At 36.2% G+C, this 22,402-nt stretch overlaps 3 protein-coding genes and 1 long non-coding RNA gene across 12 annotated transcripts; 2 read left to right on the top strand and 2 right to left on the bottom strand.

Annotated features, from left to right (window-relative positions):
• Positions 1-114: 114 nt before the first annotated feature.
• Positions 115-5,788, bottom strand: LOC137731498 (serine/threonine-protein kinase BLUS1). 4 transcript variants are annotated; one of them, XR_011068273.2, is made up of 20 exons: positions 5,316-5,629; positions 4,961-5,187; positions 4,594-4,848; positions 4,158-4,282; positions 3,977-4,021; positions 3,747-3,828; positions 3,390-3,458; positions 3,145-3,315; positions 2,982-3,047; positions 2,807-2,875; positions 2,580-2,674; positions 2,286-2,489; positions 1,797-1,846; positions 1,620-1,687; positions 1,249-1,347; positions 1,128-1,170; positions 906-1,015; positions 728-789; positions 599-650; positions 115-378 (listed from the first exon to the last, which is right to left on the bottom strand). XR_011068273.2 is itself a non-coding variant. In XM_068470617.2 (20 exons), the coding sequence occupies exons 2-20, from the start codon at positions 5,126-5,128 to the stop codon at positions 340-342; spliced, it is 1,812 nt and encodes a 603-aa protein (XP_068326718.1). In that variant the 5' UTR covers positions 5,129-5,187; positions 5,316-5,788; the 3' UTR covers positions 115-339. The 4 variants fall into 4 exon arrangements, 3 of the variants coding, with proteins under 3 accessions (XP_068326718.1, XP_088543611.1, XP_088543612.1); XM_068470617.2 differs by having other exon boundaries at positions 966-1,015; positions 5,316-5,788; XM_088687485.1 differs by having other exon boundaries at positions 966-1,015; positions 2,286-2,450; positions 5,316-5,535.
• Positions 5,789-12,072: 6,284 nt separating this feature from the next.
• LOC137732106 (uncharacterized) lies at positions 12,073-13,384 on the top strand. The gene has a single exon (XM_068471398.2). It carries the CDS (start codon positions 12,329-12,331, stop codon positions 13,241-13,243), a length of 915 nt encoding a protein of 304 aa, XP_068327499.1. The 5' UTR covers positions 12,073-12,328; the 3' UTR covers positions 13,244-13,384.
• Positions 13,385-14,648: 1,264 nt separating this feature from the next.
• On the bottom strand, positions 14,649-18,679 carry AMSH2 (associated molecule with the SH3 domain of STAM 2). 6 transcript variants are annotated; one of them, XM_088687944.1, is made up of 10 exons: positions 18,501-18,643; positions 17,525-17,602; positions 17,322-17,398; positions 17,113-17,216; positions 16,887-16,976; positions 16,561-16,623; positions 16,364-16,438; positions 16,201-16,263; positions 15,829-15,881; positions 14,732-15,141 (listed from the first exon to the last, which is right to left on the bottom strand). In XM_088687944.1, the coding sequence occupies exons 4-10, from the start codon at positions 17,182-17,184 to the stop codon at positions 14,967-14,969; spliced, it is 591 nt and encodes a 196-aa protein (XP_088544070.1). In that variant the 5' UTR covers positions 17,185-17,216; positions 17,322-17,398; positions 17,525-17,602; positions 18,501-18,643; the 3' UTR covers positions 14,732-14,966. The 6 variants fall into 6 exon arrangements, with proteins under 6 accessions (XP_068327418.1, XP_068327419.1, XP_088544069.1 ...); XM_068471317.2 differs by having other exon boundaries at positions 14,649-15,141; positions 17,104-17,398; positions 18,501-18,679; XM_068471318.2 differs by having other exon boundaries at positions 14,649-15,141; positions 17,104-17,398; positions 17,525-17,630.
• A 1,222-nt stretch (positions 18,680-19,901) lies between these two features.
• Positions 19,902-21,050, top strand: LOC148689860 (uncharacterized). Its single transcript, XR_015957841.1, has 2 exons — positions 19,902-20,147; positions 20,622-21,050. It is a non-coding gene; the product is annotated as an uncharacterized LOC148689860 (long non-coding RNA).
• The last annotated feature ends 1,352 nt before the right edge of the window (positions 21,051-22,402 follow it).

Below are 22,402 nucleotides of genomic sequence, written 5' to 3'. Positions count from 1 at the left end.
AGCACAATGACGTTCTATGATTCGTACCGCTGACACTGCTTAGTGAGATAAGAGTGGTGGTTGTACTCTTTTTTACAAGGCCAGATTGTACAAAATTTGAAAAAGTTAAAAAAGTTGATGTGCAATTGTATAACTTATCTCATTTCCATAGTAGAAGGCCAGATTTATTGACTGTTCAAACAAGCCGAACGGGTTAAGGTAGAACCAAAGATTAGTTTACAAATGAGTTCTTATAATTACAATGATGTATGCCCTCGCCGATATACAACGTGAAGTTTTGTTTTCCTAACAAGAACAAATGTAAATCCTCTTGAATATGGAAAGAAGGCCCGACAACTCCTACTTCTTATCACCCAAAGCACTTAATCGCCTCTCCAGCTGTGTAAAAGAAACAAAACTAAGATCAATATAAACAATGATTAGGGTTTTAAACACCTATCGAAAAGAGAGTTTTTTTTTTTTCCAAAACTAACAACCTGAATACATCATTACATCCTATCTCCAATTCAAATCTGCTATCAAGGCATCCGTATTGGAACAGCATATTAATAGAAGGTGCGCGTAAACAACCAGGGGAAGTCCGGTAATGGGTACAAACCTTGACATTCCTTGTTTTCTGTATCTGCAACTCTTCGACAAGTTTGTCAATTCTGAAAAGATTATCAAACACGATTAGATTATTGAATGGAGCATGCTTCTTGGAAATAATAGAAGAAATCTCGCGCACCTTTGTTGAATACCAATCACATGGGATTCTAAGACTCTCTCTCTTGCAGAAGCCGTACACATCTGCAACAGTACAACAAGATAATCAATATAAGTACGTCTGGACTCTGGAGTATACAAACTGCAGACTAGACCTCGTTTGATTTGTGTATCGAACTGAAGTTTGAAAACCACTGTACCGGGTTTTTAACCAGTCAGCTATAATGCACAGGTTCAGAAGCCACATAAAGATCCAATACCTGCAAGTTCTTGACACTGGTTACTGCCTCTGTGATCTCTGTATGATTTCCTGTCATTGAGAAAATTAAAGAAAATACATTAACGTATAAGAAAGTCAATTTTAAAAACAAATAAAAAATCTCAAAATACTACTGATAAATGACAGGAGAATCACCACTCACCAGTGATTTGATCTACAATTTCAATCAATCTCATTGTTTCTTCCTGTTAGAATTACAATAATAGTAAGAATACCAAAACATAATTTCTCAAGTATGTGAAAGAAAAGGTTTCAATGTGCACCTTTTGCATGGCGTTTTTCTGCAAAATATAATGGAGCGCAGGAATAATGGAAGCGGATGTACCAATTACAGAAGAGATTATAATGCCGTTTGGAGTGTCCTGAAGGGAAACATCAATAAGAATTACGGCATAAGTGCCAGTGGTTCATAAATATCCCAAAAACAAACAATTATTCAATCAATTTAAAATTTAGAGGAAGAGAAGACGATTGTTTTAAGGTTTACACTGAGAAACACTTATAGAAAGCAAGTTAAAAGTTTTCATATGCATAGTAAAACATCAGTGTTTCCGAATCATCTGCATGTAGATTGTTAAAAGATAACTCATGTTCCATGATAACTTATTACACTAAATGTTATAGGCCAGCATACCTTAGGACTGGAATATGGGACCGTGCTATTGAATCGCCCTTGCAACCCTTGGTCATCTGATGCCGTCTCTGTTAACCCCAGATAAAATTGATAAGAATTTTTCTTATGTTATGATAAAGAAACATTCAATTTCAATAAGGATGTGAACCGATGATATAGATAGAGAAATATAAATACCATATGAAGAAGAACTACCATCTCTCTTCTGATGATGTTCCAAGTGATCACTGCTCAAGATCAACAAGTAGATTTGAGGAATCCCTCGGTTAACAAAATCCAGATACTGAACTAGTTTTCTCCAATATCATGGTAAAACAAAAAGGGTAATCAAACTGCAAATCATTAAACTAGTCAACATGATGAATGCAGGAAACAAACATCCATATAAAAAATAAAAAAAAGAGGGGGGGGGGGGGGGGGGGGTTTGTGGGGGGTGTTAGGAGGAAGTTTAGCATGTGATGTTTCCTACGTGTACAAGCATTTGATACAAGTTACATTGACTTGAGATGTATCTGAAACAATTTACATTCACTTGAGGTGCATGAAGAAGTAATCAAGCAAAGGCTTCATAAACACAACCAAGCAGTGGAAGTATTGCTAAGTGGAAAAATTATGGTTGCTTTGAAACAAGAAAAATATTAAAAGTAATCAGAGTTCTGAACTTGCCTGCCCTCATCACCACTGACAGAAGGGGAATGATCGGTTTTTGAGGAAGGTACTATTCTTTCCAAATCAGCGCCAAAACAGCTACTCTTTTTTCCTTGCACTGATGGTGATGAATCAGCAATTTCTTCAATTTCCCCAAGGCCAGAATCTTTCCATATCGATCTACTACAATTGAAACTATCCACATGTGCATTAATGGGATCTCTGCATACAACTTAGCATAGTATTAATACTTCCCAAGACATTATAGATTGTGCAGAATTAAACAATTTACGTTTGCCTTCCCCCACACACCTTTCTGTTAGACCAGCTGATTTACCAAATCCACCATTCTGTTTGCAGCTCCAGTCTTGGTTTTCAGCAATGGTGATGCCATCATCATCTTGAATCTAAACACAGAAAATAGTATTCATCTGAGCATGAATCACCTTAAGTTATGCAATAAAAAACTCTTAGCCTCTTGCAGACCGTTCCGCAAAGTAAAAAGAAAGACATATACATATTAGAAATGACCTACTCACAATAGCAGCCTGTCTTTTCAAATCATCTACATCAAAATTCCATGCACTGATCCCTCGTATATACTCTTGCTGGAATAAAGAAATTTTTAAATCATATATAAAATTTGAATTTAAAAGAAACATAACATTGTGAACTTTTGTAAAAGAACTGTTGCAAATTAATATTAGTCATTACCTGTGATAAATGGTCTTTGTCACCATAAAAAGACTCACTTTGTGCAAAGAACTCAGCCTCTTTTTCCTGATAAAAAGAAGGCACATCAAAACATGCAATATAGAAAAACTACAGAATAGTAGGACTTTATGAAAGCCATACAAGTCTGAAATGGAATGCCAACCTTCAACATTCTAAAACGATCTCCAAGGGGAGAAAGACCATTAAGAATTGACTCCGCTATAAGCTCCTTTGAATGCACATGTTTGAAGAAACGGTGATTCAAGAGCTTTTCCGCAGTAGGACGCTTCTTTGGATCCTTAACTAAGCAGGCAGCAACTATCTCTTTAAATGACTACAGGTGAAAATTGATTTCAGAGCAGGTTGTAAAAATAGTGACCATATAAAAGATTATTACTGGAGTCACACCTTTGAAAATTTCTTGTCCCTCTCATAGTCAAGGCCAGGAGGAGCATTCTGCAAGGTCATTAACAAAACCTACAAAGGCAATAATAATAGGGATACCACATACCAAAAGTTAATAAAAACAATGATTTCCTCAAGAAAAGAAAGGCACTATTTTGAGCTATGTTTCGTGAATAAATAATATAACCATGACCATGTCAATTACCATAAATAAAAATAACATAAACAGGTGTTTAATAAATGTGAATGCACACAAATGCAATCTCGGTAAAAATTTTGTAATGTTTGATTTTAATTTTGCGAAAAATTCAATAGCTCCATGTCCCATGCAATCTAACTACGAAGAGTAATGAGATTTACCTTCATTGGTGGGTACTTGGAAAATGGAGCATGACCATGAGCAAGTTCCAGTGCTGTTATCCCAAAAGACCAGATGTCTGCTCTGTTTGGATACGAATAACAGACCCCACGAGGATTTGAACGACAAGTTAAAGTTAGAGAAAGCTTAAAGAAATGAAATTCAAGATTATCAAATATACACATCAATAAGTACTCTTCCATGACCAACTGTAAACAAATCATCCACTCACTTAAAGTCATATCCATGCAATTGCTGCATAACTTCCGGAGCCATCCTGTGAAAAAAAGGGGATCACACTGTTAAATATGAAATGCAAGGAGTTCGAAGACCAACTCAAACATTATATATTTTTGAAATAGTTCCCAATAGTCGATAGACGATATGTAGACAGAGAAGGTCCAGGCCATCACCAGCAAGGAGTTCCAACAAACGTTTTTCTTGCATGTTGTCTGTGGCCAGTGTCGAACAAGCTCGCTGAAACTCCAAAGTCTGCTAACTTAACTGCACCTTTTGTATCAACCAGTATATTACCAGCCTGTAAATAATAGGGTTAAAAAGCTTTAATAAGACACATTTGGTCAAGTTGGCTTTGTCGAGAAAATATACATACATACATACATACATGGACTTGTAGTAAATGCAATCAAACATATGGATGATCAAATCTAGTAAACTACTATGTGCCAATACAACCACTCATGGCTAGCCATAAATGTGCATATAGCAACACTTGTATTTAACATTTTGCCCCGATATGCAAATAGTAGTAAGCTAAATCCAAACGGAGAGTCCAAAAAACACCATAAGTTCATAACACAAATACAAGGCTGAGTGCTATTAACGTACCTTAACATCTCTATGAATGTGTCCATGGCAATGCAGATAAGCAAGGGCTTTGAGAACCGCATACAACAAAGTCGCGATAACGGGCTGCTCAAAACCATCAGGGTGGGCAGATTTCATGATGTGAAGACACGATCCAGAGGCCATGTAAGGCGTGACGATCCAGAGGCTACTGCCGGCAGTGAAAGAGCAGTGAGCCTTGAGCAGATTCGGATGGTCAAGCAGGATCATGGTCTGCACTTCTCTCCGAATAGCGTCCTGTGGATGCAGGGTGAAAATTGCAATTTACAACAGAACTGGGGGAAGTGTGCAAGATAAAAACCATAAAATGGAAAGGGAAGTTGAAGAGGGAGTGGGGAATGAAAAATACCAAGTCGTTCCTGCATTTCTCAAGGTCGAGGACTTTGATAGCGACGGTTTGATTAAGTGGGATGCAGAGAGCTCTGTAGACGGTGGCGCTCACGCCCTGACCGACTTCTTCGTACAGTTTGTAGTCTTTTGGGTTCACCGGAAAGTCCTTTTTGGGTAAAAATTCCATGGCTTTTTTCACTGTAGTAGTACGTCATCAACAATCAAAACCCCTCCTGCTTTTGCTCCCTACAAAATTAAAAATCACACAGATAAAAAAAATATAAGATAAAGCTAATTAATTTGCAAATTAAACCCAATAATAAAGCAAACTCATTGATTAAAATGGTGGAAAAAATGCAGAAGTTGAAGATTACAGCAGGAAGCCCTGGAAGGCTGCAACAAGGTGACAGAGGAGGAAGAAGAAGAAGAAGGAGAAAAGGGGGGGAGATTAAAATATGCAGAGAGATGAATCCAATGACTTGTTTCGACGAATCCGCCAATAAACTCGAAACTCCGTGAGGGTTTGTCCCTTTGTGCTTCCTCCTCAAAGCCCTCACTCGCCCTGTCCGTGACTCACCTTGCTTTGGTGCAATCAAAAGATATTTCTGAAGGATATTTTATATTCAAATCAATCAGAGTCAGAGAGACTACCAATGGAGGGTTTTTCCTTTTTCAGATTGTAGATTACGACATATACTATCACTAATTCAGTATTTAACCGCCTGCAAGTTAAAAGATTTTAAGTGTTATTTTCGTGAATTGTGATTTGAGAGTTCCGTACTGCATTATTATGGAATTGGATGCTCTCCTGAGTTTGGGCTCAGAGCCTGACCAACACACAAATAATGATTCACCAATCCTTGTATGTTGGTTAAGGGGTTCTTGAGCCGGAGTTCAGGAGAATATTCAATTCCTATTATTATGACAAGTTTACTGTGCAATTTAAGTTTAAATTTCTTTTATATATAATGATATATGTTCTCTTCAAGGAAAGTACGGCTAAGAGGAGAAATTAGCGTTTCAATCAGAAAAAAATGAGTTCAATAGAATATCTTAACCATTAGAGTAATTCACTAATTGTTGATTTTTACTTCCTTCAGATAATTTTAATGTGCGACTTGTTCAAATATCTTTATAAATTTATTATTGTATTTTTTTTTTGTCAAATAAATAAATTATTTTAATGGAAAAAAAATTGTTTGCATAACAATATATAAATAAATTACCTGAAAGAAAAACAATAAATAAATTGTCAACAAAAATGGAGAAATGCTGTGTTTAGTGATCAAGTATTGGGGCTCCAGCTATTAATTAGATTAGACAAGTGCGCGCGTAATTGTTTTCTTCAGGCCTTTCGTTCCCGCCTCCTGCGATTTCTTGATTATTGGGCCCAAAATGATTAAGTCATATTGGGCCTGTCTTTCATTTACCCAGCCCAATTTTATAGCCTGTTTTGGTCAAACCGTCTTAAGTGCTTCTTATGTGGAGATGTCGATTTGCACATAAAAGATTCAAATAAAGAAATTAACGTTTGAGTAATATTAATCTGATTAGATGGCGTCTGTCATAAGTAAGGTTCTAAAAAACGCTAGGCATTAGTCAGACGGCAAGATCTAGGCGGACGCCTAAGCAGCCTAAGCGAATTTAAGTAAATTTCTTGTATATCTTGTAAATAAGTTCATATTGACACTTACAAAAAATTATACTTGTATGAAATTCATGGATAAGATAATAAAATGCAAAAAGAGTATCAAACAAGTCCAAAATTTAAGAGCACATTAAGCATATATGCCATATAACCATACTGATGAGTATTGTAGAATGACACATGTACAATAAGTTCACAAATTAAAACCACATAAAATACAAAATATGAGGAAAATAAGGAAATATAGTAATATAGATAGGATTTTTTTTTTAATTAAAAAAAAACTGCCTAGCACCGCTAGCCCGCCTAAAGCCTAACCGATTTGCAAGAAAACACATCGGGTCACCACCGCCCAGCGCCTAGGCCGTTTTTTAAAACACTAGTCATAAGTCATTGAAAAATGATATTTAGAGCACAAAATTGATTATTCTTAATCACTACACGGCAGCTTAGGGGCTAGGGATGAATATCAGACCCGATTTCACACGGCACGTCCTGAGTTTGATTTATAGCGTCGGTGAATCATACGATAGTGACTAGAGAAAGAATGAAATGTCTTTGTGAGTCTTCCTAGTCCTTGAAAGGATGTGATTGTCATGGCGAAGTCATCAGCTGGTCCTTTTTTAAAAAAAAAAAAAAAAAAAGATCACCTCCCTTATACATATGACTCTCACATATAGTGATGAATTTACATGTGGTCAGCAATGTGATTAGTTTTTTATGACCAATTGTAAAAGAATGGACTCCAACCCTGGGTGTGGAATATGTTCTAGTCTAGCAATTTATTTGACATATATATATTACTAGATATACGGTTGGACTACCGGTGAGGACAATAGTTAAGAGATTCGACTATAGAAACTCTTTCAAGTTTGAAAATTAAAAAAATGAATATCACTAAACCAATATACAATTCATAAACTCCTAATGGATGTATGAAACCAAGCTTAGTAGCTTAATAATTTAATTTCTTGTAACACATTTTTCTGTATGGAAGTTGGGTATATAGCTGTTTAGGCCCGGGCCCAAAATAATATTATTGGGCTGAGTGTGGATTTATGTTCAACTCAAAGTTTTTCAGTATACTATGGGCTGCCTGGTGGTCCCGAGCCGTTCAGCAAGGATGGTCGAATCCTATCTCAAGAAGGAGTAGTTCAGATGAGCGAAGGGGTCGAAGAAGTCCTGATACGATAAGGGGTTCTAGTGCAATTTGGATTCTCAACCAGCAATGAATACGGCCTCAAAAAGGGGTGAGTTCAAAGTCCTAATAGGAGTAGGATTGGTTGAAGTGGAGTTGGAATAGAACAAGAAGTTCCAATCCAGGTATGATTTGGACTCGATCTCAAGAAGGATTTGGTGCTATAAGTACAAGACGTCATGCAACAATCAAGGCCCTCTAATTGAACACACAATTGCCCTGCGCAACGCTCTCAAACAACTTGAGATTTTTCATTTTTCATTTTTCTTTTTCGCCAACACACCTTCAATTTGGATAAACAACACTGTGAAGGCAATCGATGAACATCTTCAGTTTGGATAAACAACATTGTCGCCGTAGAATTAGCCGACCGCGAGGCACCTTCAGTTTGGATAAACAGCATTGCGTCGAGGCCAACTGATTACCTATCCAAGTCTCAGTCGAGAAAGGTTTCCGAATCCTTATTGGCAGATATCATCTTATTAGCCTTCTCGGTGAATGAAGGTGTTACGAGTTACTGCATTGAACGCCGAGTGATTTTATGATTGGATACTCATAAGTGAGTTTTAGAGTTCGACATTCTGACAGCCGAACCATATTTACCATCAAGACATACATCACCTTTGAATATTTGTGTCCATATAGTATGATGTCGATTCGACGTGCTTATACTCTCACGAATATAATCACTGTGACCGAATTTGGTGCCGACGATTCATGAACTTCGCAGAACCAGCAGCCTTGTCTTCAGGCTCGAGAATCCAAAGGCTGAGATTTGTTCATTCCTCGGCCGCAGTCGCAAGATAAAGAAGTCAGCAACGTGCTCAACGCAACGTCAACAAATTTTACTCCTCGGCCGACCAGTTGGCACACCCCGCATTCAACCGAAAGATGTAGTTAACTTATTAGTTATTCGGCCTATGCGCCACATAGATTTTGTAATTTTTAAGGTCAAAAATAGCCAAACTTATTTCTAATTTTCCTGGACAATTTGCAATTACTTAATTCATTTGCTTTTGTTGAAACAAGATGAACAATTTAATTTCTTCCCTTTTTGTGGGCGTATATTGCTACGAAAACGTGTGAGGAATGTCAATTCAATTTCCATGGATATCCGAATCTTCTTTTTTCATCCTCGCAGAAAAAAAATGTTGACAGTAGGATTCTGCTTTGCTGCGCCAAACCAAGGGCGACAATAACGTGGGCTAAGTTTGTGTTTTGGAATGAGGGTCCTCTTCAAATTCTTTAATTGTGTTCATTTATCGTATATTATGTGGTTATAAATTATTTAAAATTAAATACAAATAGAGTTTGACGAAAAATTACCGCACAATTTATGACGAACGAACACGATTAAAGGATATCGTGAATCCTCACAAAGAGGATTTGGAGATGATCCTCATTCTGTGTTTTGTTTGTGTGCGCTGTATGTGCTTGGTACGACCTACGAAATAGTAAACGGGCATCAACTAATCCAGAAAGTCGAATTTGAGGAGGGGGTTTTATACTTTTGTTGCCTGGGTCGCAAGTCTCCTACACATGAAGGATTAAGGAATAATGACCCAGTCGGTTCAAACTTAAATATTTTATCTGTTAATACACCATTAATTAAGTGCTTAGTGAGTTGTTCCTTGTTCCAATATTGTTTAGTGTTGACAACTTGACAGACACGCATACTAGCTAGGTACAACAAGTCTTCGGTATCCTGTTTATAATTCTTCAACTTGTAAGAATGCGAGGATATATTATACAAGTTTAACAAAATTAATTTTTCATCATAAAATTAATTGACAACATAAGAAGTACTCTAATTATTTATAAACACATGTAAATTATGATGACGTTACTTTGTGGTTGATGCATTGAGCAGTTATAAAAATGATATATATATTGTTTGTCAAAACAAGATTGACAAGCTAAAGATGAGAACAAGTGGGGTTTTGACTTGTCCTGCCAATTCCTCTCGTGACCAGAGAGAAAGTCAGAAAGCTCAAAAACCTTAATCCATAAGGGATGAGGAGTAGATAATTATAAGCAAGTATCCATCTAGAAGGATAAGAATTTCAAACATATATATATATATATATATATATAGGAAATTGTTATTGACACTTCAAAAATCTCATTTTGCACTTCAAACTTTCTATAATTAGAAAGAAAAATACACTTATGTGAAGTGTAGAATGAGATTTGTGAAATACTAATAACAATTATATATATATATATATATTACACAAAATAAATATTTAAGGCAATATCACGTGCTAAGGATAGTAAGTCATCACCCTATTAATTTCTTTTAAGATAAGTTAGGAGTGAAATTCCAGAAGAAACTGATAATTCATGCATATATATAATCCAAATACATATATATCGATGGGAAAATGTTATTCTGTCGGACTCATGTAATTAGGAACCACTAGTTTTTCTTATGATTTAATAAAAACTGAATTATTATGTAATATGAAAATAATCAATGCTCATTTAATAAAATTTTCAAATGACAAGTATACTCCACATGTTTTACAAAATTACAATTTTTTTCTCCTACATTATTGTTTTTGATCATTATTGTATCACATTAATACTATATCATTTTTAGTCATATAATATATTCAAAACAATTTATATAAAAGTTTAATAAGCACTGTTTTTTTTTTTTATTATTAAAAGCATTTTTACAAAAAAAATTTACCAAATACTAAACAACTTTATTTTACATCTATTTTTAAAACCACAACAATACCAAACTAGCCCTAATACAATTGTTAATTCAGGTATTGATGCGAAGATGGATGGAAAATAACAGGTAAGATTTAGGGATAAGGATTGTCTGCCCTCCCCCTTCCAGTGCCCTCCTGTTTTGTGTGCTCACAGTTAAGCGACGTCAACATTATATATTGCTTCTTTTTTTATACAGATAATAAAATAAAATTGAATAGTAATATAAAATGTTAACATGACTTAATTATGATTACATAAATAGAAGGATATCGGAAATGAAATGGCAGACGATCCTTATCCAAGATTTAGGCATCCTTTGACCTTTATTCTATTTTCTATGAGATTATCAGATTCTTATCCCCCTTTTACTTTTCGCTTTTTTCAACCAGCTCACAATTTGGACTTTTCCACTTTTCTTTTCCCCCACAATACTTTCTGCCCAAGTTCCAGCCACCTCAACGAATCCTACCAAATATATTTTTCCTTGGGCCCTTTTTCAAATACTACAAAATCCAACCAAAAAACACGAAAAATAATTTTATTTATTTATTATTATTTTTTTTGTTGCTGTTCGATAAGGAGATAAAGGTGAAATCCCTGAATTGCCATGCAACTACAAGTCACAGCCCCAATCACATGAGCATTTAGTACTTCGCCCATGTCATGTCCCTTCCTCCTGCTCCCCAACCCACATCTTTTTAATATCTAATTCACTGCAGTGCCATTTATTATTACGAACTAGTGGTGTAAGTTAAAAATTTTAGGTTTGATTTTCATCAAAAGTAAATTTGAATCATATTATTACTAACTCTTTGTGAGACTTAGTCGGTCTTATGTTCGATTTTCATCAAAAGTAAATTTGAATCATATTATTACTAACTCTTTGTGAGATTTAGTTCACTTCTCATGTAGATAATATCCATTTTTTAAGAGGAAAAAAAATCCACTACAGCCCACCCCACGATACACCTCATTGACTTTCTAATCTCCCTCCCCAAGCAAGTCAACCCCATCCCAAGCACATGACTAAGTAGTGAATTGTTACGATCCTTAAAAGTTTTATTTTACAACTTACTACACTGCCTCTTGCGTTCACGTTTTTCTTCTCTTTTTAATATCCATCAAAATTGTCAGTATTACGGTATAGTGGTACTTCTATAAGTGAGAGATTTTAAGTTGGTATTTTTGTAAGCAAGAAGTTTTAAGTTAAATTATTGTCAAAGGCGAATTCAACTTAAATTAATATGACTAGTCTACTCCCCAATCCCTTAATGTAGATAATATCGTATCTATTAAAATATCCACCAAAATGTAGTAAAAAAATATTAATGAGACTCTTTATAAACTTGATGCCACTTATATTTGTAATATAATATTTTATAATATTAACACAATAATTAATGTAAAATTATAATTCATGATCGCTATAAATCAAAATTACGGTCGTCAAAATTAATTTCAATGGTCCGCATAACAACAAATGATTTACTGACACGTAGTACAGAGCCCTTTCCCTTAGGTTCGACGAAATTCACAAGTGGCTGCTCCAGACATCATCCGCGTGGTAATAAACACTTGCACCGTGTGAATACGAAGCTCCCATGTCCGAATGCCCCAACGACCGTCAAAAAGTCGTCACCCGCCAATATTGCCCCACGGCTTATATATAAGCCACCCCCAGCTTGTTTCATTTTCCACCGCCAAGTACAAACCATATCTTTCAAACTTTAATTAATTTCATCATCTGCCTCTCTCTCTCTCTCTCTGTCAAGTCTCAACTTCAAAAACCCTAAATTCTCGATCGAATAAAATTGAAAATGCAAGCGGTTTCCGTGTTTTCCGTGTCGCCGAGCTTCAATTCCAACGATTCCGTGAACGATTTCGAAGCCGAATACGCGCAGCTCTCTGCGAATTTCAGCTCCCAGCTCCAAGTCGCCGGTTCCGGCGGCGATTTTGAATTCGAGGACGCTGAGAAGGTAGAAATGGAAGATAAAGAGGCTCAAAGCGTGGACCACGGCGGCGAATGCGAGAGCGAAAACGAAGACGATTTCTCTTTCGCCCCCACCAACGCCGACGGTTCGCCGATTTCCGCGGACGATATATTCCAAAACGGCCAGATCCGGCCGGTATTTCCGATTTTCAACCGAGATCTTCTCTTCGCCGAAGCCGACGACGGCGATGCTTCCAGAGCCAGAGCGGCCTCGTCTGCAACTTCGTCCTCGTCTCTAAGGCCGCCGTTGAAGAGGCTCTTCTTCGAAGAGCGGGACACGCAGCCGTCGTCGGCGTCCGAGTTGGACGAGCTCGAAGGAGTCCCGGAAGGAACGTTCTGCGAGTGGTCAAGGAAGCCGGTGGAGGCGGCGCCGGAGCTCCGGAACAAGAGCAATTCCACGGGATCCTCGAAGCTGTGGAGAGTCAGAGACTTGAAGCTCCGGAGCAACAGCGACGGCAAAGACGCTTTCGTCTTCCTGAACCCTAAGTCGGCGGCGAGCCCGAAGCCGAGCCAGGAATCGGCGGCGGATGGGAAGAGCAACGCTGAGATTCAAAAGACGGCGGAGAAGGTAAAGGGGAAGGCTAAGAAAGTTGAAACGGTATCGTCTGCGCACGAGAAACATTACGTGAAGAACAGAGAGAAGAAGGAGGGGGATAAACGGCGGTCGTACTTGCCGTATCGGCCGGTGGTTGGGTTCTTCACCAATGTGAACGTATTGAGCAGAAACGTTCATCCTTTCTGAGGGATATACCGGTCATTCAATTTTTGTTTAGTTTTTTTTGGGTTGTTTAATTGTTTAACTAATTTATGTAAATTATTTTTGATAGCAAAGTTATGTAAATTATTGGGAACGGAGAAAACGAAATCTTTTGTTTCAAGGTAACCCAGTATATCATGTGTTTTTATATAAATGGTAGAATATGTGTGTTAAAAAAATTAATAACTTAAAAATTAAAAATTTTCATCATTTACATAAAAATATGTGGTGTAATATTCATGTTCCGTCCCAACTAAAAATTTCTCAATGATATTATTAGGAACTCACAATCATTTATAATTTTATATTGTATTGAGCTGATAATATTCTTTTTTTTTTTTTCAAATGTACAAGAAGAAATGATGAAATCATTAAATGAAAGAAAAATTCTCATCAACATAAACACCTTCTCTCGATCTGCACCACAACTTCCAATTTAATTTTGGATTTTCTTAACTTTTTAAAACGTGTTGATTTGAAATTTAATTTTGAGCTCTTTTAATTATTTAAAACGTGTCAATTTATCTCAAGTCCAAACAAAGTATTAAGTTCAAAAGACTTTCATAGAAAATTCCCAAATGCAAATCATTGCTAAATGATGATGATCCTCGAAACTTCCATAGAAATTTCCCAAATGAAAATCATTGCTAAATGATGATGATCCTCGAAGTCAAAGCTTTGATGTAAGCCCAAACATGAAGAGCAATTTACATGTAACAATGCATTGTCATATGTAAGAAAAACTTGCAAAGTCAATATATTATTAGATTACTGCCACTTAATACTACGGTCTAGTGATATTCTTTTTCACTTGTAAGTGAAAAGTTTCAACTCTTGCTAAAAGCAAATTTAAACTACATTATTGTTAGTCCATTGTGAAACTAAGCCTACTTCTCTCATCCTTATAACATCGTATGTTAAAAAAAAAAAAAAAAAGTGTATATATATATATTATTGGACTACAAAAGCATGATAAAAAGCCTTTATAAAGCCCATGGAAGAAGACACTATGCCAGCAAAAACATAAAGGGAAATGGTACTAGTTGTCCAGTACTTGCCCCTACAAGACCGGAGAGAAACCATAATTGTGTGTGGACGGCTCCATAATAATACGGCGTGGACCACCACCGACTCTGGCAGCCAGCACCATTATTGTACTTGAACCCAGCGTAAAAACTCCCACAGCCAACCCGGCAGGGTTAGTTGAAGCTTCAAAATGCTATTTATTGAGCATCAAAACTCATACAAGAGATTCTCGAGTCTCACCGGTTGCATACAGACTTGTGTCTATCTCTTTTATTCCATTACAAGCAACAGCCTGATGAAATACCGCATTTAAAAGCTTCCCTTTCCTTGATTAGGAACATATACGAAATTTGTTATCGTGTGATGAGAGAAACTGATACATAATTAGTATACAAAAGTTAAAACAATAAGTTCAGAATAAAAGAGAGACATTTGACCCACCACCAGTTGATCTTCAAGCATTGCTGCATCTTCTCTTCCTTCGCATCCTTAATTTCAAAACGTTATTTACAGTTTTACACTGGTTAATTATGCAGACACATTTTTACCGTTCGTTACTTATATTACACATTACTGTCACGGTAGGGTTTATCTGCATTATTACGTCATACAAACCTTATCTAAAGCTCTGTTCCAAGGGTTCACTGTGCCAAATTCTTGCAAATTCTAAACAGGCATTATGTCAACGCAAGTCGAAGATTTCGAACCTCAGATTTGAATTCTTGTATACATTAGAGCAGTGCTCGAAAACGGGACTCCCGTCAGTTGTTTCTCCGTGAGGATGAAATCCTTGCTCCTGGCACGCTTTCAGGACGCTCATCCCGCCAGGATCAGATAGCCGAAATATTCCATAGCTCCTGGAGAAATCCCAACACAAATTTGTTAACATAGCTGTGTAAAAAGATACTAGGAAAATATATTATTTGTACAAACTTCAATTGCTACCCTTTATGTAGCGTTCTTAGAAGTATACTCGAGCTCTCTCTTAGTTATCTGTATTTTTGGGCACTATGACTTACATTTCGAAACATTTTCGGTACAAAATATCAACCATGAGATATTCATGCAGATGCAGTTGGATATTCAACTGGAATACTTAATTAGTTCTGCAATGGAGTTCTTATTTCGCTACCAATGCGGTTTGGCGTACAGGTCACATTTTCAAGGGGAAACTGGTGAACAGATAAGAATACGCTTTCAAATTACTGCATTCTCTCCTTCATTCCCTTTTATGCTTGTTTGTGACAACTGACCGAAATTTTTATGTCAGTGTCAGAACGTCAGTGTGGCATGGCCGTGCATAACAAAGACTCATGACCACAACAAAGGGTGTTACCATGATTAGTGAAGAATGAAGATGCTACAAGAACAAAGGCAAGGACAAAGACCGAGGGAATGGACGACAGCATCTAAAGCTTGTGGGCCAAAATATAGATGGAAGGAGATTGAAATTTAAGACTTGACTCTTAACGCTACTACAATGAAATTGCCAAATTTTGTTTAAAGCAGAACGACTGAACCTTGTAATTAGTGTTGCAGCATACCTTGAGGTATCAGTTGGAGCCATGACAATGGCAAAAGCCTCAGGTATCATAACCTGAAGACAAAAGTTGGAAGGAGAAAAGTTAAAAGTCGTCGCATATGACAGCATATCGAGGAACCAGATTAACATCTTACCTATAGTCCCTAATTGAAGCAGACAAAACCACACCCAAGAAGGCAATTCAGCATTTCAGAACAAGCCAACATGGGAAATGGTATGAAGTTCATAATGTTACTGTATCTAATTTTAAGTTCTTCTAACCTATGTATGCCTAACGTTGAAATCCAAATATTTTATCTTAAACAATTGCAAGAAAATAAAATTCTAAGACTATATAAATTTTGCAACCAAAGAATGGAAGCGGTTCCCCAACCTGATACGAATAATGAGTGTGCAAATCCACTGATGACATGAAACAACTTTGAGAAGGATGTGTCTGAAAACAAATGGTTAACAAAGTGAGCAAGAAACTGTGGTCAATTATAGAGCGACAAAGGAGGATGCAAGCAGCAGAAGAAAATAAAATTATGACCTACATGGATCCATCCAACCGGAAAAAGTGAGTGTTCGTTTTGTATGGCAAAAGCTTCCTCATCGTTAGTTGCCTGACACTGTCATATTTTGTAGTCATAAGAAAACAGAAATGAGATCACACCATGTGGTTAGACGCGGCATGGGCAACAGGAATAGTCTTAAGTCCAAACAAGATGAGTAAAGGGCTGTAAGGACTTACAGAGCTGGAAGTTGATTCCTGTTTGGGTATGATCAGAGTTGTCACATAGAATGTTCCATTTTTCTATACATACACAGAAAAAAATATATATACATTACTTTTCAAGGAAAGATATCATATAACATTGTGAATGTGTACATATGGACTAAAGGACTAGAGTAATCACACCCGTACTGATTTTGAAATTGCAAATGGTGAGAAACTGAGAGAGACTTGGGTTATTTTAAACAAGATTTGGAGACGGAAGAAACAGTCTGAAGATCTGAAGATAGTTTCAAATGCAACAAACAAACGCTTTTAGAACCAATGCAGAGTGTGAATCTTACAAGAAAAGCGCCAAGAATCCCGCAGGTTTCTAGATCCTTCTCCGTGTTTTCTTTAGCAAGATCAAGGAAATCTTCCATTAACCGAGCTGACTGAAAAAATAAGTATAACAATTAATTATCAAATATCAATGCTCAATGCAGAAAAAATACGTCCAAAGTTTGCATGAAACACATAAAACTACAAAACAAAAAGCCAGCATTTGAGGTAAGTTTTTACAATATGTACATCTCGCAGGACCCCAGATGATGCTGATTTATTAGAAGACTGTGATTGACCATGTTCTGTATTTGCGTCCATAACTTGTGATATATTAGAACTTTGAGGCTTTTCTGTGCAAGAGATTACAGGTGAAGGAGAGCATTGAGTAACAGAATGAACTGTGATATTCTGATAGTCACTAGTTGTCTTCAAAAAGTTTGGACCAGGAAATTTACATGCGAAGCAACTACTGCCAGATTCCACTGAACACAAAGATGACAACCTAGGATTTTCCCCATCGATGCCCCTGGCGCTGTATAAAAAAAGGGAGATGATATGATAATCCTAAATTAACAAAATCTCCGTAAAGATGTTAACTTTTGCCAAATTGTGAACGGTTCGCTGAAGTGGATATACTTCTTGATAGGAATTACTATACCTTATATGGTTTCTCCCTGCCATGGCTTTTTAACCCGAGTGAGAAACTGCAGTCACTATTATTCAAACCAATTTGAAGCTACAAAAAATTAAGAAAGATGATTTCCCTAAAAAAAACACCAACTCATTATTTGAAAATAAAAGGTTTTGATCGAAACATAATTTGAAAACTGTTCTTCCTGATGCAAACACCATTCCGGACACCTCATGTCTATGATGCACATATCACCCAGTTCAAAGTACATACAGTATCAAAACTGAAAAATCGCATTTCTGTTTGTATTATGATCAAGAACTTCTTTGTTGATTACCTTGAGTAATTACTAATTAACTCGACTGCCGAGTTATAAATTTATAATTAACGTCATTCGTCAGTCTGTTAATCCAAATTACCACATTTATAAACGCCCTTTTCCTTCATTACAAGTAAACAAAGAGAAAATTCCAGGTCACCATTTAGATTAATGGTTCCAAACAAAAATATTACAACTTGGTATAAACAACCTTCACCATCGGACATGGTAGGTATCCTAATCACTCAGTAACTTTTACCAACTGGAATGCAGTTTAGAACAATACCATTATACCACTCTAACTTGAATTTTCTAACAATATCAGAGACACCATTTGGTTTTACAATTTCAAAAGGGTATTGAAATTTCGAAGGGCCCGGAGAAAACAACACAGCTAGAGACGGCAAATCAACTCATTGAGTTGTTAATGGATACCACTAAGACTCGTTAGTTTGGTTTCACCTTACACCATCATCATCGCTACTAGTCTCAGCTTTATCTCACGGTGATATCAAATTAATAAGGACTTAACACGTACCCATTAACAAATCAACCAAGGCATGGAATCGGAAACCCTTGTGATAAGGGGTCTAAATCACCATTAAATCCAGAAATTATGGATTGCCCAATTATAAAGGAAAAAATAAACAAAAAGGAATCAGCTTTTTAAGCGATTCTTCATACCTGTCAAGCAAAGAGATGAACTCATGCAAATTTTCAGCCTCGCATCCCTTTACCATTCAACGGTTAAATGGTTTTCATATTTCAAGCTTTTTGCTGAATTGGGTCCTCTTTGTAAATAGATGAACACAACACACGATCACCCACCATTCTCCCAAAGAGGAGCTTATGACACCACACCCCGCAAGCTCATGCCACATGTTTTACTGTACGACTCCAAAAGCTACCCTCTTTTTTGCTGAACGACTTGCCGTTTGGATTCGGAGGAACGTTTGTGTACGGTCATGTGTTGTTAAGGCAATCTCTAACCGAAAAGTTCAGAGGGCCGAAAATAATCCGAAATCGTCTTCAACCGAGGGTTACGCCAAAAATTCAAAAACTCCTTTCGGTTATAATCAGCATGAATGCTTAAAAAAAAAAAATTGAATCCAACGGTTAGCTAAATTTTTTTTTGGTTTTTTGGGCCTTTTTTTTAATTTTTTTTTTAAATTCTTAAAAATTCTAATTTTTTTTCCTATAAATACTTAAACCATTCATTAAATTTAAGTTCTAATTTTTTTTGGTTTTTTGGGCTAGTTACTATTGTAGTTTTTAACTATAAGTTGTAGTTTTTAAATTTAAGTTATTGTTGGATTTGAATTTAAGTTGTTGTAGTTTTTAAATTTAAATAATAAATTAGGTTTGGCCTTATGGCCCTCGGTTGGAGACGGAGACAAATATGGTCATATACTGTTCATTAAAATATTAATATCTTAAAGGGCCAAATGGCTAAAACGAGCTCTCTGGCCAACCCTCGTTTGGAGATGGCCTAACATGCTCCATGTTATATTTGGGTGTACAATTTTAAGGGATAAAATACAAGATTACAAGTTCGACTCACATAAATGTCAAGAATGAATATATTATATTTATGTTGAGTCCAACACATAATTTGTAGTGAGCTTATTATGCGACCTTATCTAGTCTTTCTTTCCAAATAGATTACCTCTCTCCACTTAACAAGTCCACTTGCATGTAACAATGTATTGCTTGAAGTTATTGCTCGGCTCCAAGTCCAGCAGGGAAGGCTGAGTGATTGCATTAGCAAATATTGGACTGTTGGAGCTAGGTTTTAGTGTTTTGGGCAACTCTTCCTCTGCTTTGTATATAAAAGTGGTACATTAATATAAAACAAATATATACGTACGTATTATAATTTAAGTAAAACAACAATTCTACGTGAAGGTGTTCAAGATAAACTCAAATTGCTTCTACGGATTGGGGTTATTTAGGGTGAATTGGGATGAGGACAGAGAAGACATCTCTTTCAGTACCAGGAGGGAGAGGATTGGTAGCCAAGGGTGACGGAGTAACATACCTAATATGAGATCCTCATTCCACACGGATAGGAGGCTCCTAGCCTTCCTCTATCCATTCGGATTTTATTACGAATAATATGGTGTATACAAGTTAGAGGAATGTTTCATTAGTTTTGCCCCCAATACATGTACAGGAACAGTAGCAAAATATTGGATGGCAATGGCTGCTTGACTTTTTCTTCAGTGGCGGCTGACGGCTGAACCTCCCTTCTTTAAGTGCCCTGCGGCCAATAGTTTAACAGTGAACTGCAGAAGACTGAGGAGTCCATTCTGTCTGATGTAGCTTTTCTAGGTAACCTCTCTTTTGCTTTTTCCATGAACATTCATATTATGCTAGGCAGGGTGTCAAGTGAACCACAGTGAGTCGTTGATACTCGTAAGTGTTAACGATGCACACGTCGTGTGCCTCTAATTCTAGCACTTGTTTTTTTATAATCACTTTGATAGAGCTGTTTGACTAGAGTAATATAGCAAATATGAAACCAACATGAGATTGAGTGAGTTCAACCAATTTATAAGGTGTCTCATGTTTTATGAGAGTGGCTTAACTAGCTAGGATTAGAGTGCAACACTTTCATTGGGTACATGTTCAAATTGCTTAATAAGAAGAGATTCGGAGAATGAAAATTTACGCAAGTGATGGATTGCCTTAGTTGGTAGGGTTTTCTTTTTTAGCTCACTTCATCATGTAGCATCACTTGTATTAAAAAAAAAATGAAAATTTACACCGGGAACGTATATGTTTTGTTTGTTTAATTAATGACAGGTCGAGAAATAACAGAAAAGAAAAGGTTATGGCTGTGACGCTTAGAAAATGCTTGTTATGTTGCACAACAACATGTTGCACAACAACGAAGGCCACGGTACGATCTTGAAATTTAAAACTTGATTTTATTCATTTTATTGAAGAAGATTTTACGAATAATGAAAAAAAAATGTTATTTTTACCATCTATTTGTATCATCACTTGTAACATCTCTCTAATGGAGATGAGACCCAGATGCGTTGACAGGCCCTACCTCTTAGATACATGGTACAAGTGATGGTACAATTAGATGATAAGTATAGCACTACTCAATTCAATATTGGTCCGATTATTATTTGATACAAAATTAACAACAAGCAACAATTTCTAAGTTTATTGACTTATGTAAAAATATTTATTAGTGATAATTAAATTGGTATTTGCTTTCAAGTTTTCAATAGCATTTCATATCACTCTAAAGAAAAAATAGGACTGGTGTCATGGTGACCAAAGAAAGCTACAACTACAAGCTCAACAATAGTTGCAACTCAAAGATAATGATTGGATTCCCCTATTTTTCAACCCAACAAGCGCATCAGTCGTGACTGGTTAAGTCGAAAAAATTGTCCCTCGCGACAGTCAGTCATGAGCTTTTATGTCAAAAAAATTTATAGATCCAAGCAATTAGTCTCAAATTTGAACAAGTACTAAAACTAAATAGATTAAATAGCGATTTAAATCTAAATACAGACAAAAGCAAATGTATATTGTGAACCACCCGGAGTTCGAAAAACATATAAGTGCCCACCCCTGGTCTAAATTGGAAGACCCCAGTAGATGTATGATGGATCCAAGTCCAACCCAAACCAGGTACCAAGACATATCTAATTAAATGCATAAATATAATAGGAAAACTAATGAAAGTGATTTGAAAATTTTGAGTTTGAATAATAAGAACAAAATAAAGGATAAAGTGAATAGTACCAGGATTAACTTTTTAGTGTAAAAATGTGATTTTTCGTTAAAATAAATAGTACCATAAACTTTTCGTTAAAGTTCCCAATATTTAATTAAAACGAGACGCTGGCGACATCATCGTTTTAGTTAAAGTTCAAGATCAACACATCTCTCAGCAATCTGCAAGAAGATCGAAGCTTCCCTTCTCACTTAATTGTGTCTTCTGGTCTAGTAGCTACAACTACTTATATATTAATTCACGGAACTCCATAACTTTCATACACTAATCTAGCATTGCAATTTGCATGCATGATGCATATATGCTATACTAAAATTGCTTAATTAGGTCTCTTGTTTCACCATTTTGCTGCTCTCACTAACTTATTACGGTACTCCATGAACAATGAAGCAAATGAAAGAGTTAAAATCACAAATAGACTAATAACACATTAAGACATGTTGATATTAAATCGATAACACATCAAGACATGTCACGATAACAAGTTGCAAATGGCCTTCTGCTTTTTCGAAAGGGTGCATCAGAAATGTGACCGCTCTGGAGAGGTGGCCAAATATGACTCTTAATCAAAACCCAAAATGTCTTTTTGTAGGAAGACGATGAAAACAACAAGAAGAAGAAGATAATATCTGATAAAAATTCAGTCTCGGTTGCATGCGACAATTTAAATTGGAATTTCGACAGTTCATAGGGATGCCTCCAGCTAAAAATAGAAATAAATAATTGCTTTTAATCACTCACTCACCTTATGTTTTTTATTTTATTTTCTAATAGAAGTGTGATATCCACACACTCTATTTTACTTCTCATACATCTTTTTAATTTT

Source organism: Pyrus communis, chromosome 16 (genome assembly GCF_041283825.1).
Source record: "Pyrus communis isolate YQ-2024b chromosome 16, ASM4128382v1, whole genome shotgun sequence".
Taxonomy (NCBI): Eukaryota; Viridiplantae; Streptophyta; class Magnoliopsida; order Rosales; family Rosaceae; genus Pyrus; species Pyrus communis.
This window is presented reverse-complemented; position numbering and strand designations above follow the sequence as displayed.

What these genes read in the sequence shown, in the direction of transcription:
- LOC137731498 (XM_068470617.2), bottom strand. Translation starts at nt 5,128, where the DNA reads ATGGAATTTTTACCCAAAAAGGACTTTCCGGTGAACCCAAAAGACTAC. An exon ending in AGAAATGCAGGAACGACTTG is followed by an intron (nt 4,849 to 4,960) that starts GTATTTTTCATT and finishes CTGCATCCACAG; the next exon opens with GACGCTATTCGGAGAGAAGT. An exon ending in GGGACAAGAAATTTTCAAAG is followed by an intron (nt 3,316 to 3,389) that starts GTGTGACTCCAG and finishes TTTCACCTGTAG; the next exon opens with TCATTTAAAGAGATAGTTGC.
- LOC137732106 (XM_068471398.2), top strand. Translation starts at nt 12,329, where the DNA reads ATGCAAGCGGTTTCCGTGTTTTCCGTGTCGCCGAGCTTCAATTCCAAC.
- AMSH2 (XM_068471314.2), bottom strand. Translation starts at nt 18,556, where the DNA reads ATGGTAAAGGGATGCGAGGCTGAAAATTTGCATGAGTTCATCTCTTTG. An exon ending in TTCATCTCTTTGCTTGACAG is followed by an intron (nt 17,399 to 18,500) that starts GTATGAAGAATC and finishes TTTTTTATACAG; the next exon opens with CGCCAGGGGCATCGATGGGG. An exon ending in TTCCGGTTGGATGGATCCAT is followed by an intron (nt 16,264 to 16,363) that starts GTAGGTCATAAT and finishes ATTTGTTTTCAG; the next exon opens with ACACATCCTTCTCAAAGTTG.